The 15,802-nt window shown below is 45.6% G+C and overlaps 1 protein-coding gene across 5 annotated transcripts in view; it reads left to right on the top strand.

Annotated features, from left to right (window-relative positions):
* Window positions 1-15,802, top strand: part of PPFIA1 (PTPRF interacting protein alpha 1) — a 92,247-nt gene that overhangs the window by 20,293 nt on the left and 56,152 nt on the right. For all 5 annotated transcript variants that reach the window (XM_045558224.1, XM_045558222.1, XM_045558223.1 and 2 more), the window contains exon 3: window positions 15,520-15,621. In XM_045558224.1, the coding sequence (XP_045414180.1) occupies window positions 15,520-15,621 (102 nt within the window). The remainder of the gene's footprint in view (window positions 1-15,519; window positions 15,622-15,802) is intronic.

The following is a 15,802-nucleotide window of genomic DNA, read 5'->3' as shown; positions in this document are numbered from 1 at the left end:
GTGCAACCTGCAGGGTCATCCCTCACAGGTGCTCTTTCCCTCCCATCCCTGCTGGGATTCAGGGGCTGGCCCAGTCCCCAGAGAGGTCAGGGGCTGATGCCTGTGGCTGGTTTTACTTTTTATTCTTTCCATTTTTATTCTAGTTTTTTAAAATGCCACCAGCTTTAAGATAAACACATGAAATGTTAGGATTGAGTGTATATCCAGATCAGTCTTGAGGAGGCAAAAGAAAATACAAAAAGATAACCTGGGGGATGTGGCCCCCATGTTCTTTCCATTTAGGGTCATTGGTTGACTGTCAGCAGTCCCTTCTGTCTAGCTCACTGCTGCAATGGTGTTCTGTTGTTTTCTGCCCAGCCATTCACTGCTCCCCCTGCTCTACATACCCATTTCAAGTCTGGGGTCATCTGTGCACCAAATTTTTGATCTTGGCCAAGATATTTTGCCTCTAAGACTGTTTTGCCATCTATAAAATAGGAATACTATTTACTTCCCAATATTATAGGCAGATTTAATGAAAACTAACATAAAGCATCCACCACAGTACTGCACACAAAGTAGGCACTCATTTGCTCTGAGGCATCTGCCTACAAACCCCTTACCACAGCCCCTCCCAGCACAGTTGGGACTGAGCTAATTCATTCTCTGTTTGGACTAGGTTTTGGTCCTCACCATGGTATCTTCCCCTGAAGATAACGTCTGCATTGGGTTCTGAGTCCTAAGCTGCTTATTGACTGAGTGACCTTTGCAGCTCTCTGACCTGCCTGGGTCTGTGTTCTAATTTGTAAAATGAGGTAATTATGTTTGTCTTACTGGGTTGCTGAGAATTAAATACGATAAAATATATGAAAGTATTTTGAAAACCATAAAGCATTAAACACATACAGAGTTATTGCAGTTTACATCTATGAGTACCTAGCATAGTGCCTTAGAAATATTTTTTTTTGTTCAGCAAATGATTTGAATTAATAGGGCTACTCATTCTTAGCTTGTATTTCTATTTACTAAGCTTAACAGAGCCACAGTGAGAACATTCCTAATAAACTACCTCTAGTTACAGTTTTGGACCTAGACCTCTGACTCATTCTGAGGTGCCTTCTTGTTAAATTAGAGGGTAGAACTGTTTATGACATAGGGCTCTTGTCAGACTGGTTTGCAAGACTATATAAGCACACAGACCCATGAGAGCTTGAGAAGACTATAGTGCAGTAATATTACCTGTCAAAGGTAGTATATTACTGAGTTAATTCCATACGTCCTTGTGTGAACACCTGCACTTTGCTAGATTGTTTGCCAGGGCTTAGGGTTTTCACAGTGATGGGGACAGTTCTTTCCCCTAGGAAGGATCAGTAGACTCATGAGAGTGCAGTGAAGTGCTGGCAGTGCTGTGTGGTGCAGGCAGACAGTGTCCAGTGTAGTGCAGGGAGGGAACTGGCCAGGTCGCCCTTGGGGGGCGCAGAGAACCTTCCCAGAAGAGGTGGGGTGGTGGAGTGCAGGTTGTGAGGCTGCATTCAGCATGCAGGAGGTTGGGGCAGGGCCGCAGTGGGAAGAGAGACTTCGTGGGAGGGTGCACACCAGCATGGGGGTTGGGGGGGCAACCGCACTGGTCCTTGGAAAGGGCATGCTTCCCCAGGGAGGCCGTGGGAGAGGCATCAAGGGCTGTGAGATCACAGGAAAGTGGGTGTCGAGGCTGGAAGTGGGTTCTCTGAGAAGCTTCTTGTGAGAGGATGAGGATGGACGGTAGAGGCTGGACAGACAGACAGAGGGCACTGCAGCAACAGAGCCTTGAGCTGGGAGAGATGGGGCACTCGAGATGCTTCCTTGGCTGACAATAAATCCTTTCTTTTTACTATTTCCACCAGTCAGTTATGTCATTTTCTGGTAGGCAGTTCTGAAAACTTCATGAGAATCAAAAGCCTTTACAAGTCCAGTTATATTTCTTACATTCAGCCTTAACTACATGGCCTTAAACACTAGAGCATTTGTGCTTCCCCAGCTGTCAGCAGAATATCAGAATGTGTAAATGTAGCTGTAGACACTCGTAGACCCTCGTTCTTTAGCTTGTATTCCTAAACTTAGTAAACTAAGCATAATAGAGCTGCAAGAGGAAACCCCTCATAAAGAACCTTTCAGATACTTTTATGCCTAGACCTTTGATTCATCCTGAGAAAGCTGCTTATTAGTTAGAGAGCTCCCCATCTTTGACCTGATGTCTCCTAAACCATGTCAGAGACTAAAAAGAAAGCAGCCTGCCCAGTTCTCCTGGTCTTGTGCGTGCTGAGGCTTGAGTTTCCAGTTGTGGTCCCGTGTCCATGAGGATGCTGGCTGGTACTTTGTGTCAGTGTTCTTGCGCTCCTTTATCCTTCAGAACTGCGTTGTGTGCTAGACCCCAGTCTGGGGCAGGGCTGGGCGCCCTATGCACATCAGGCTGCTGCTCTCCAGTAGTGCTTGGTCCAGCGCTGCACACCCAGTCCTGTCTGCAGAACCTTTCTGTGCACTTGTGCTTGACGAAGAACCTTGGAAAGTGGGGTCAGAATGCTCACATGTCTGGACATTTCCAATTTAACGGCATGGGAATAGTTTTGCAGATTGCTTAATCACATGTGAAAGAGTTGATTGTGGCATTCTTTTTTTTTTTTTTTTTTTTTTTTGAGACAGAGTCTTGCTCTGTCACCCTGGCCAGAGTGCCATGGCGTCAGCCTAGCTCACAGCAACCTCAAACTCCTGGGCTCAAGCAATCCTTCTGCCTCAGCCTCCCGAGTAGCTGGGACTACAGGCATGTGCCACCATGCCCGGCTAATTTTTTTTTTCTGTATATATATTTAGATATCCATATAACTTCTTTCTATTTTTAGTAGAAACGGGGTCTTGCTCTTGCTCAGGCTGGTCTCGAACTCCTGACCTCGAGCGATCCACCCGCCTTGGCCTCCCAGAGTGCTAGGATTACAGGCGTGAGCCACCGCGCCCGGCCTGATTGTGGCATTCTTTGCAGAATCGCAGTGCTCATGTGAACTAATGACAAGCCTGAAAAATGCTAACTAAAATTGGAACTAAATCAGAGAAACCTTGTACAAACCCTAAGGTTTTTAGACAGAATTGCTAACCTGTAAATTGTGAAGCGGTTCCTGAGTGGTGGCAGTGTGATATCATGACATAATAACAAATATATATTTGAACTAGGCATAGTGGCTCCCACCTATAATCCCAGTAGTTTGGGAGGCTGAGGCGGGAGGATCTCTTGAGCTCAGGAATTTGAGGTTACAGTGAGCTGTGATCGCGCCACTGGGTGACAGAGCGAGACCCGTCTCTAAAAAAAAAAAAAAAAAAAGGTACGTATATACATATACACACACACATACACAACAGATATCCTTTGACTCAGAGATTCTAAGATTTTTATCCTACGAAGACATTTGTCACATGTGCAGAATGATGTATGTACAGTGTTGTTCCTTGCCATGTTATTTGTAATAGCAAAAGACTGGAAGCAGGAGCATAAATGTCCATCAACAGGCGAACAGTTAAATTATGGCATTTGTATTCAGTGGTACTCTGTTGTGCGTCTGTAGAAAGGGAGGAGGACGTTCTGAACTGATGGGGAAACACCTTCAGGTTACATCCTTAACTGAAGAAAAACAAGGGGGAAGGAATATATTTATTTATAAATGCATTTTTAAAAACTCTGGGTAAACAAGAAACCCATAACTTAACTTCAGTCGCCTACTATGTGGAAGAGTGAACGGGGCTAGAAGGTAGACTTTTATATGTATACCTTTTTTAAGAATTCAAAAAAATTAAATAATTTTTATAAAGATTTGTGTAAAAAAAGAAAAAGATGTGTCCTAAGACCCTTATCCTTGCTGCTATCACTGTTTTTAAAGCTTGTAGGACCAAAACATACCTGTAGAAATACGGGTTATACACTGTCCTACTGATGGCTTTAGACTGTCAAGTTCAAACAGGCATTTTCTGATTTCATGCTTTGAAGACATGATTCAGTAATTTCTTGGCACCTGCATAGATCTATGAAATGAGATGCTTAAAAATGAAAAGTATTTTATACTCCCGTAAGTGTGAACAATGCCAAAAATCACATACTTGCTTTATTGGAACTTTGAGGAATACTATAAATATAAACTGGATGTCAATGTACTTCATATTATGTTTTTTATTTTCTAGTGTTTTTAATTTATCTGAAACTCTTTTAAGCTAATTTTTTTTAAAAAAATGTGACTGCAGAAGGCTGTCATGCCTATTTGAATCAAGGGTTTCTGCCCTCAATTTATTATTTCATTGCTTTGATTCTCCCCCTCCTCCCAAGCTGAGTTAATTTTCTGTTTTGTTTTGTTTTAAAGATGGGGTCTAGCTCTGTCACCCAGGCTGCAGTGCAGTGGCTGGATCATAGCTCACTGCAGCCTCAAACTCCTGGGCTCAAGTGATCCTCCTGCTTCAGCCTCCCGAGTAGGTGGGACTGCAGGCGAGGCGCACATCACCTCTCCTAGCTAGTTTTTTTTTTTTTTTTTTTTTTTTGTAGAGACAGGGGTCTTGCAGTGTTGCCCAGGTTGGTCTTGAACTCCTGGCCTCAAGGGATCCTCCCACCTCGTCCTCCCAAAGTGCTAGGATTACAGGTGTCAGCCATTGCGCCTGGTAAAAAATTTAATTAGAATGTTTTTTTCCTGTGGATTTTTCACGAATATTATATATTTGAATTCTGAAATATATGAAAGATACATTCACATTAATACTTCAGGTTGTTTTGAAACATGCATGCTAATATTTCAAATTATTTTGCTTATTCTAAGGAACGATTTGTGTTTTAAGTACTAAAATGCTAATAACAACCCAAACCAGTTTGGTTTGGCTTTGGTTAATGAGAAGCTAAAATAAATAAATAAAAGCAAAAACAGTTTTGTTTGCTCTTTAGCAGAAAGATAAAAATACATGAAGCAAAACTTATACTTCACTCCCATGGTGAAATCACAGTTTTGCCTAAAAGAAAATGTCTTCCAAAGAAAAAGGAATGAAGATGCATCATGCTACAGCATGGATGATCCTTGAATATACTGTGTGAAGTGAAAGAAGCCAGGCACAAAAGGCCACATAGTACATGATTCCATTCATATGAAGTGTTCAGAATGGGCAGATCCATGGAGACAGAGCAGATTGGTGGTTGCCAGGGGCTGAGGGCAGGGAGGATCGGGGATGATTGCTCATAGGTGTGCGGATTCCATTTGGGGTGACGAAAATGTTCTGAATTAGATAGCAGGAATGGTAGCATAACATTGTAAGTATGCTAAAAACCACTACTGAATTATGTACTTTAAAATTAAGACTAAATAAATCAGTATGGTCATTTTTTTTTATGAATTTGAATCATGTTAATTTAAAATTACTGGTATAAAATATTCACATCACTATTTCAGTTGCTATAAAGTAATGCAACTTCCAAGAGTCAAAAAAAAAAAAAAAAAACCAGTTAAATTTTCAAGAATGATACAATTTCAGGCCAGGCGCGGTGGCTCACACCTGTAATCCTAGCACTCAGGGAGGCCGAGGCGGGTGGATTGCTTGAGCTCAGGAGTTCGAGACCAGCCTGAGCAAGAGTGAGACCCCGTCTCTACTAAAAATAAAAAGAAATTATCTGGCCAACTAAAAAACATATATAGAAAAAATTAGCCGGGCATGGTGGCACATGCCTGTAGTCCCAGCTACTCGGGAGGCTGAGGCAGGAGGATTGCTTGAACCCAGGAGTCTGAGGTTGCTGTGAGCTAGGCTGACGCCATGGCACTCTGGCCAGGGTGACAGAGCAAGACTCTGTCTAAAAAAAAAAAAAAGAATGATAGAATTTCAGAGCTGGTGGGCCAGGGGGATTATAAATTGTGTTTATGTTACTGCTGTCTGGCAGTGCCACTTTAGCTGGAGAACAGACCACAGCCTGCATCACCGTTTTCAGGTCTGGCCTTAAAGAATTGCAGATTTGAAATTAGAAACACACAGAATGCGTCCTCCTTAGTTGCTAGGCCAAAAGTTAGGAGAGAGGCACAATGCATTTTTAACCTGTTCATCCATATATTTAAAAAAACAGTGAGGGCTTTTTCCCCCCTTTTTTTCTGTTCCACATGAAAATTGCATTTGGTTTTTGACAGAGTAAGTTCAAGCTGCCCTAGTAGTGGTGGGCTCCTCATCCTTTAGCAGAAACTGAATGAGTTCCGGGAGACGGGACCAGGCCTGGAGGCCAAGTGTTGGTAACAAGGACCCAGTATTGGGAGAGACAAGAGGCCAAGGTCACACAGGCTCTTAGGATGCTCAGGTTTGTTCATCCCTGAGAAGAGCTTGTGAGCGTGAAAAGGGGAAAACAGGCCATGGGCCCCCAGTACGCGGAGGCTGAACACGGAGACCATTCTGGGAAGAATTCTGTTAGCAAAGATGAAGGCAGGTACAGGGTAACCAGGAATCTATAAAGTTGCCCATGGACTGACAACCATGAGTGCGTGTGTGATCATTTTCCACTTTGTGTGTTAGAATGCTTTTGGCTTGAAGAAAATGTTACTGTTGAGAGTCTCATCCTCTACTGACTGAGCTAGCCGGGCAGGTAAAAAAATGTTACTATTGAGAACTGAATGGGCTGGGCCTGGTGGTGGCTCATGCCTGTGATCCTAGCACTCTGGAAGGCCAAGGCCGAGGCAGGAAGGTTCACTTGAGCTCAGGAGTTCAAGACCAGCCTGAACAAGGATGAGACCCCATCTCTACTAAAAATAGAAAAAATTAGCTGGGCATGGTGGTGCACCCCTGTAGTCCCAGCTACTTGGGAGGCTGAGGGAGGAGGATTGTTTGAGCCCAGGAGTTGAAGGTTGCTGTGAGCTATGATGACGTCACTGCACTCCAGCCTGGCCGACAGAGCAAGACTCTGTCTCAAGAAAAGAAGAAACAAACCTGAGTTAACATTTGAAAGTATTTTTTAGTAGCATGGCAAAAATCAACCGGTCAGTCCCATGCCTGTCAGCCATGTGCATTTGAGGAGCAGACGGGCAAACAGGTAGTTCTGTGGAAGGAGGTTTGTGGGAGCCACTCTCCTGGGTCAGCGGACTGGCCCATGGACAGTTTGCTCATTTTTTTGCTGGTTACAGTTGTGTGTGGGTAGAACGAAGGTAAGGTATGGTTACAAAGGTTTTGTAGATTAATAAACCAGGAGGACTAACTCAACTTAAGTGACGTGTTCCAGGTCAGAAAGGCCAGTTGTTTTCAAACACAGAAAGATAGCTTTTAAAAATACGGCCAGGCATGGTGGCTCACGCCAGTAATCCTAGCACTCTGGGAGGCCGAGGTGGAAGGATTGCTCAAGGTCAGGAGTTCAAGACCAGCCTGAGCAAGAATGAGACCCCCGTCTCTGCTAAAAATAGAAAGAAATTAGCTGGACAACTAAAAATATATAGTAAAAATTAGCCAGGCATGGTGGGGCATGCCTGTAGTTCCAGCTACTCAGGAGGCTGAGGCAGGAGGATGGCTTGAGCCCAGGAGTTTGAGGTTGCTGTGAGCTAGCCTGACGCCACGGCACTCTAGCTCGAGTAACAGAGCAAGACTCTGTCTCAAAAAAAAAATACAAACAAACAAACAGAAATAGATGCTTCCAGGTTCCACCCCGGAAACGCTGATCCAGGAGCAAGAGGGCCACCTGAGCTCCCCAGGTGGTTTCGGCAGAGCCAGTCTGCGCAGCTCGCATCGAGCCTGTGCTGCCTGAGCACCTGCGGGTCTGTATGTTTGGCTAAAACCAGAGCCTGCGCGTGTGGTGCATAGGGTTTCATAATAGGCAACGTTCTGGTTTTGTGTGTGGGTGTTTCTTTGGTACCACTGCTGTCATTCAGGCTGCACACATTGACTGGGTGCCTCCTGTGTGCCCAGCAGTCACCTGCAGACATGGGCTTCTGCCGTCCAGTGTTCGAAGTCGTCTAGCAGGGAAGACAGCTGAGCTGGAGACTGAAAGTGTGGAATGCCAGTGGGGGTGTGTGAGCACCTATCCAGGGGACCTGTCCACGTGTCTGTGTGTGCAGGAGGCTGAGAAGGCCTCTGCAGGAAACGGCTCCCAAGCTGTGAAGGGAAGGGTGGGTGGGAGCTGGTCTGGGGCGATGGCAGATTCACAGATGCATGGCAGGGGGCCCGCCATGGTGTGAAGGGCCCAAAGAGGAACAGAGGACCTGTTGAACGAGGTGTAGACTTCTTGCAACTGAGGAGCTGAGTGTGAGGCACAAAGTGACAAGAGAAGCAGGATCAGAATGTGTGGAGCTGACTGCTCGAGCTGCTGCCCTGCCATCTCCTGTGCATGGGGAGCTCACTGTGTCACCTCACAGGACTGGGAGGATTAAATGGGATGAGCAGTGTCAAGTGCTGGGAGCGGTCTGGCAGAGAGTGAGTGCTGCATTAGTGTTTGCTATTACTTCTCATTAGTAGTAGAAGGTATTGGAGGAGGTTTGGGCTTGACCCTAAGGGCCCTGGAGAGTTTCAGAAGGATCTTAAGCAGAAAAGTCATAAGGCCTGATATGTTTTAGAAGGTATGGGGAATGGATTGGAGGGAAGAAGGAATGGAGGCAGGGAAGAGTTAGACAGCTTTTATAGTGGGCAGAGGAAACACAGCAGCCGGGACAAGAGTGGGCAGGGTGAGGGTGTAGAGAAGTGGATGGTCCCAGAAGACAGGTGTTTTGAGGTAGAATTAACAGTCCTCAGCACTTGGTTACTGTGGTGGGAGAGCAGGGGGGCGTTGCGATGTCCTAGCATGTGACTGGGACAACTGGGTGCTGCTGTCCGCTGAGCAAGGGCGTAGGAGGAGCTGAAGATTGGGCAGGAGGAAGATGATGAGCTCAGTGTGGGGAACGTAATTCGAGCAGAGATGTAAAGTGGGCAGTGGGACATCACCCAGAGTGGGTGATGGAAGCCCTGGCAGAGAGCGGGTTAGGCAGGTGCGTCGGGTGAGCAGTGGGCATGAGGAGAGCGGGGAGGAGGCAGTGTCTGCAGGTAGGCAAGGCTGGGTGAGGACGGCAGCAACCAGGAGGTGGGTGGGTGTGTTGGCCAGAGCTCGTTCAGGGGAGCAGTGGAGGCTGCAGCTGCTGGGCCCACGGCTGAGAGTGCAGGAAGCAGAACTAAGGCCTGAGGGACAGGCTCTGGAGGGATGTTTCTGAACAAGTCATGTGACATTTGGACAATCTATTCTGGTCATGTCCTTGAGTTTTAACGTTGTTTGAAGGAGGACTACTTTTTTTAGTACTAAGTAATACCTACTTAAAAATTAAAATAAATATATAAATTGTATCACTTTCAACCCCCTTTCCCAACTATAGTGGGTAACCAGCATTAGCAGTTTGGTGTGTACTTTCTATATTTTATCTCGTACATATGTGTACACACACACAGAGACAAGTGTGTGTTTGCTTTTAACCCAAATGCGGTCATATTGAAATACTGTTCTGTACCATGTTTTTAAAATTCAATGTTTATTTAATTGTTTAATGCTAAGTATGAGCATACATTTTGTCAGCATATATTTCTTATAGAGAAACTGAGAGGGAAAAGAAATAAGATATATTGGAACTTTTAACATGTTTATTATCTCTTGCTTGCAAATAATACTCAGTAATTGAAAAGCCAGTGCCATTTCCATCACAGCAGGTTTGAGAGTTCAGTGAGATGATGAGACCACGGATCAGAGTATGCAAAAGTGTAAAGTTTATGGTTTTGTTTCCTAGTATCCCGCTGTCTCTCTGCTCCCATCATTACGATGTGAGATAAATAGGTGGGTAGATAGATGGATGCTTATTAGCATAGTTTGAATCACTAGGGGTTCAAAACATATGATTTGTTCATTAATTTTAGTATATGAACTTCCAGTTTTCTCTTTATTTCAAATTTGATACTCTTTTAAAACATGACTGAGGCAAGTAGCTTCTACTAACTGAAAATAATAATGTCAGTTGTCAGTGCTGAGACGCTAGCAGTTTTGCCCACTCTCTGTTCAGGGCCCTCGAAGTCTGTAGATAGGACGACTCCTGCAGCCTTTAACGTGAAATCCGGACTCCAGCTGAGGTCTGTGAGGGGCTGCCCACCTCTAGCCTCTCCTCCTTCCTCCATACGCAGTGCCTGTGCCCCTGCTCTGCTGAAGCCCTTCTCACTTACCTGATGCCTTCATGCCTTTGTGAAAGCAGCTCTCACTGACCAGATAGTTTGTTCAGGATTCAGCTCAAGTGCTGTCTCCCTCAGCAGACCTTCTCAGAAGCATGCTCACCTCCCATCACAGATGGCGTCCACTCGGCTCTCCCTCAGAGGTTGCAGGGGTTGTGGCCAGCTTGTCTGGTCTATAGAGCACCCTGCGGTGTGAACAGGCCTTGCCTCCCTGTTCCAGCGGCTGACATAGGCTAGGTGTGCCACTATTTCTTGAGCGGATTGTCATATCCACTCAAGATAGAGGTATAAACTCATGCTTTGGTGCACCTCTCCTCCAAACGTAGCGGTGAAAATAGGGAAACAAACCAGAAAACGTAGCCAGGTCTCCAAACAAGGTAAATACCCTCCAGTACAGAAACAGACTAGGAACCTAGCCTGAGCACGAGTTAGCTGGATTTTACTGGTCTGCTGAGCTCCAAGCTCTAAGCAGGCAGTGTTAGTAGAAAACGTGGTTCCTGCAGGGTAAGGGTCATAGGTACTAAAGTGGTCAGTGGGATTAGAACTAGATTTAGATACTTCCTGAAGCTGGGGGTTAGATGAGGTGTCTCCTTATCTAAGGCCATTCTCCCCTATACAGATTGGGGCTTTATAAGGATGTTGCAGTCCTAGGGAGGGGAGAAAGCAAGCCCTGGGATGAGCCACGCTCTTCAGTGGTCTCCAACAGGATCTGCACTGTCTATAAGATAACCATGCAACAGAACCCTCAGTCACCATGGAAAACCTAGTTCTGGACTGAGGCCTTGGAAGGCTTAGAGTACAACAGCCACAGAACACTAGTCATGCTGAAATCTAACCCTTAGTATCATTGTATTAGCAGGTGGAGCCCTTGGGAGATGATTAGGGCATGAGGGTAGAGCTCTTGTGGGGGGGATTAGTGTGCTTAGAAGGAGACCCCAGAGAGACTCCTTGTGCCTTCTGCCATGTGAGGACACAGAGAGAAGTCTGTAGTTGGGCCCTCACGGGACAGAATCTTCTAGCCTCAAGAAATGTGAGAAATAAATTTCTATTGTTTATAAGCCACGTAGTCTATGAGAGTTTGTTAAAGCAGCCCACACGGACTAAGACAACTAGACAAAGAGAGTGCTGGCGACATAAATTCCTAAAGATGAGCCTAAAACCCAAATTCCATAATACTTAAAGATACCTAATACTAAGACATCCTCACAGAGTCGACTCCTCACTGAGCTGTACATTTGCTCCATCTGAAATTTATGGACAATCTTTTTAAGATGCTTAAAAAGATAATATACATGACAACAAATTACTCCCCCCACCAAAAAACAGAAGTGAAACAAGAGCAGGATGATATGACCAAAATAAAAATGGAAACCTAGTGAAGGAAAAAGTTACTGGCTAGGATGATAGACTCTGGACTGGACACAGTCAAAGACAAAATTAGTGAGTTGGTAGTTACTTTACAAAATTGACCCAGATTGCAGGTACAAGGGGGACAAAGTAATAAAAATTCAAGGCCCCTCATTCAGGCACTTCTGGAGCCGGCTCTGCCCTTTTACTTCACGGTTATGTGAATCATAATTGCCTTTTAAGTTAAACTAGTTTGAGTCCAGTTTTTTTCCACCTGCAACAGAAAGAATCTTCCGATACAAGATCCTGTTAATAAGAAGACACTATCTCATTAACATTAGGTATTAGGTGATCTGACAATCAACTAGAGATAATTACCAAAGGAGATGTAAAACAAGGTATTCAATATGATTAATATTGGCATAAATGAAAGAAATCTCTGAAACTTAGGAAGGAAGATGAACTTGAAGGGAGAACGTGGAAAGGGGACCTAGTGATACAGTTAGATATTTGTCCCCTCCAAATCTCATGCTGAAATGTGATCCCCAGTGTTGGAGGTGGGGCCTCATGGGAGGTGTTTGGGTCATGGGGGCGGATCCCTGATGAATGGCTTGGTGCCCTCCACGTGGTAATGAGTGAGTTTTCTCTCTGTTACTTAGCGCAAGAGCAGGTGGCTTAAAGGAGCCTGGTACCAGCACTCCCACTTCCTCTCTCCAGTGTGATCTCTGGATACCCTGGCTCCCCATCTCCACGAGGGGGAGCAGCATGAGGCCTCAGCAGAAGCAGGTGCTGTCTGCATGCATCTGGTACAGCCTGCAAACCGTGGGCCAAACAAACCTTTCTTTATAAATTCCTCACCCTCAGGCGAGTATTCCTTTATAGCCACGCAAATGGACTGAGACACCTGGTCTACTCAGCTGCCTTTCTCTGCTCCTTCTCCCCCGCCACTCCCCAGCCAAGAAGTCCCCTTCTGAATGCTCCCTGTTAGGTCTTTAAGGATGTGTCAACACTTGACTGAATATCAGGTTTTAAGACACATTTCGGTGATTCTTATTTAGGGTTATTTTGTTTATGTTTGCAGGCATGGATTGAAATACTGAAATGAAGAGTTGCTCGTGTTCTTTAGCCAGTTGTATGCTCTCAGGAGCAGCCTTGTCTCCAAAGCTCACCGTATGACATGTATACACACACACTCATACACACCCAAATATATATATTTAATTTCAGTAAAATATACGTAACATAAAACTTACCAATTTAACCAGTTCAGTGAATGGCTGGATTAGTTTAGTGAAATGTGTTCCCTTTCCCCGCCCACATGTTCAGCTCCCAACGGGGTACAGCTGTGGGTGTGCCCGGTCACCCTGCCGCGGCAGCTCTCTCCCACTCTCTGACCACTAGGCAACTGTGAACTCCCACAGATTGCTCTGTTTTCAACAATGCTGGGGTAATTACAAACCAGTTCAGTCAAATTGTGGCTCCTTCCAAGGCATCGTTTCTAAAGTCAGTGTTTGAGATTTGTTCCCACCCCAGGAGGGCTCCTTCCAGCTGTCTTACTCTCCAGTTCTCTCCTGTGAACTAGCCAGCCTGCAGTCTAGGCTGTGTCGTCATCGAACCCACGCATCTCGTCCCAGTTGCCTTTCACCAGGACTTCCACTGTTCCTGAATGCACCCCTAGGTTCGAACTTCACAGAATTGTTGCAAATGAAGTTAGTGACCTTGGGAAGAAATTAAGAGCTATCTCTTGTTCTACCTGTTTCTCCTCCCAGGGAAAATCTCTGAACCAGGGCTCTGGAGCTGGGGATAGGAACTGTGGCAAGTTTCTCTGTGAGTGACACGCCTGCTCTAGTTGTTGAGCACTAGAGCAGCCGGGGGTCCTTTCAGCTGCCACTCCAGCCCTGGAACCACTGCCTCACAGAGCCAGAGCACAGACAGTCAGAGCCCCAGTAATTTCAGCCTGCCACACCCAAGGATGAGCCTCTTCCAGAGTGGAGGCTGGGCAGAGGTAGGAAGCCCCCACCCTCAACTACACTAGCCAGGATGTAGCATTGGCACCGGGCAGCTCAGGCAGGGTGGGAACCACTGAAGTCCTGCCCCTCCCAGAAAGAAAGCCTGGCTGAGAGGTAGAGGAGAGGGTCCCTGCATTGTTGGTATTGGGGACAAGGGGCCCTGCATTGTTGGTCTGGGGGACAAAGGGGCCCTGCATTATTGGTCTGGAGGACAAGGGGGCCCTACATTGTTCTTCTGGAGGACAACGGGGCCCTGCATTGTTGGTCTTGGGGACAAGGGACCCTGCATTGTTGGTCTGGAAGACAGGGGGACCCTGCATTATTGGTCTGGGGCATAAGGGGGCCCTGCATTGTTGGTCTGGGGGACAGGGGAGCCCTGCATTGTAGGCTGCAGCAATCTGGAGTGGGGGCTCTGCGTTGACCTGGGAGGGGGAGGCAGGGAGGAGTCTTGGTTTAAATACCACAAATTCTCACCTTGTCTTACTGAATTTTCATAGATTTTTCTTTTCTGATGTTTCTTCATTTGCTGTATGCGCTTAGAAACATTTCCAGAGGCTTTGAATAGTTTTTCTTACCATGTTCACCAGTGTCCCTGGGGAGCAGGTCAGCGGAGCTCCTTGTGCTGCCATGCTAGCAGTCGGTCACCCACAGTCATGGATTCTCGCAGAAGAAATAGTAGTTTAGAAGAGAAGTTAAGTAAATTAAAGTGGCCGTTAGCTTACCAGGTCTGAAAAGCGCTCCTGAGTCTCCTGAAAGATCTCGGTACCTTATATGCTTCCTCATCCCTCTCCAGTTTTCTTACCTGGAAATGACAGCATTTAAGAAAAAATGAATATGCTTAATATCACTCTTTTCCGTTGTTGACTGTAACAGGACTGCTTGCTGCTTTCATCCCCATGGATGAGCATTTCAGTTCTGTGTTATGGCTCAAATAGGCTTTCATGGGTTAGCCTTGTAAAATCAAACCAAGGGAAGGGGTAATTTCTGTAGTAAAGCTGACTTTGAGTTGCAAAGGATTAATTTATGAATGCACTTCAAGCATACCACCTGTTTGTAAACTGATTTTCTAGAATTACCTAATTTAACCACTTTTCATATCTTGAATGTCTTGATTGTCAGGTTAGCCTTTATCCCTCCTTTGTCTTTTAAAGAAAAAATACTTAAAACCTAAAGAAACATGGCAGATGATTTTACTTACTTCTGTTTTGTTCCATTGAAAAACTGGCAGAAGAACAGGAATTCATTTCTTCTGACTCAGCTCATCCGTGGTGTCCACGTGAGAGTGCTTGATGTTGGGGTTGGAGACTGACGCACAGTGGAAGTTGGGGGGGGCGGTGCTTGCGTTGTTCTTCCTACTCACGTCCTCTAGGAACTCTTCTGCTTGGCTAAAGAATAAGTGGTCTTAGACCTTTCCTCTTCTCTGCAGAAGGCTTACCAGCATTTGTGATGAGTCCATTTTTTACAGCTGACTTTGAGCAGTTTAATTCAGGCTGAAGGATTGGCCTTGGGGTACCATCAGCCTTTTTCCCAGGGGACTCTCCAAAGCCAGTGGTCTTCCCCAGAGGAGATTCAGGACAGACAGAAAAGGAGGCTGGGCTGGGGTGGAGGCATTCTGGGCTTTCTTTCCTTTGCTCTTCTCAGCAGTTCTAGGAGTCGCTTAAAAATGTCTTCATTCACTTCATGTCAGGATCCTTGCTCAGGAAAATATTGTGGATTGCTCTGGCCCTTGAGAAGGTGACTTGGATTGCCCTTTGTCCCCTGCCATCCGAGTGCCCGGGCCCAGGGTGGAGGGAAGTCAGATTGATTCGGGTTCTGATTTATTAGATGCTGGGTGTGGTCTTAGGCCAGTCGGTTGATCCCCTCGTTCTCTGGAGGGTCACAGAGATCCTCCCCTACACCCTGTGACGCTGCCTCTGTGAAGACCGTAGAGGCTTGGTGGAAGTCTGTCATTAGAGATTCTCTTTTTATTTATTTAATTAATTTTGCTATTTTCTAGGAATTTGCAGCACTTACTAAAGAACTCAATGTATGCAGGGAACAGCTCCTTGAAAGGGAAGAAGAAATTGCTGAACTGAAAGCAGAAAGGAACAACACCAGGGTGAGTAGGTGGATCTTACTGTTTACCATTTGCCTCGAGTCAGTATCGGGATCGGTGATGCTGTCTTAGAAGGAAAAGAGACGCACTGTGGTTTTAAACACATTTCATACTGTTTCTTACTAAGCAACTGGCGTAGATCAGTTGCATTAATTTGTGGTGAAAATTAATGATATTGTAATAC

Source organism: Lemur catta, chromosome 7 (assembly GCF_020740605.2).
Source record: "Lemur catta isolate mLemCat1 chromosome 7, mLemCat1.pri, whole genome shotgun sequence".
Lineage (NCBI taxonomy): Eukaryota > Metazoa > Chordata > Mammalia > Primates > Lemuridae > Lemur > Lemur catta.
The sequence above is the reverse complement of the archived record's forward strand: the minus strand, read 5'-3'. Positions and strand labels throughout refer to the sequence as shown.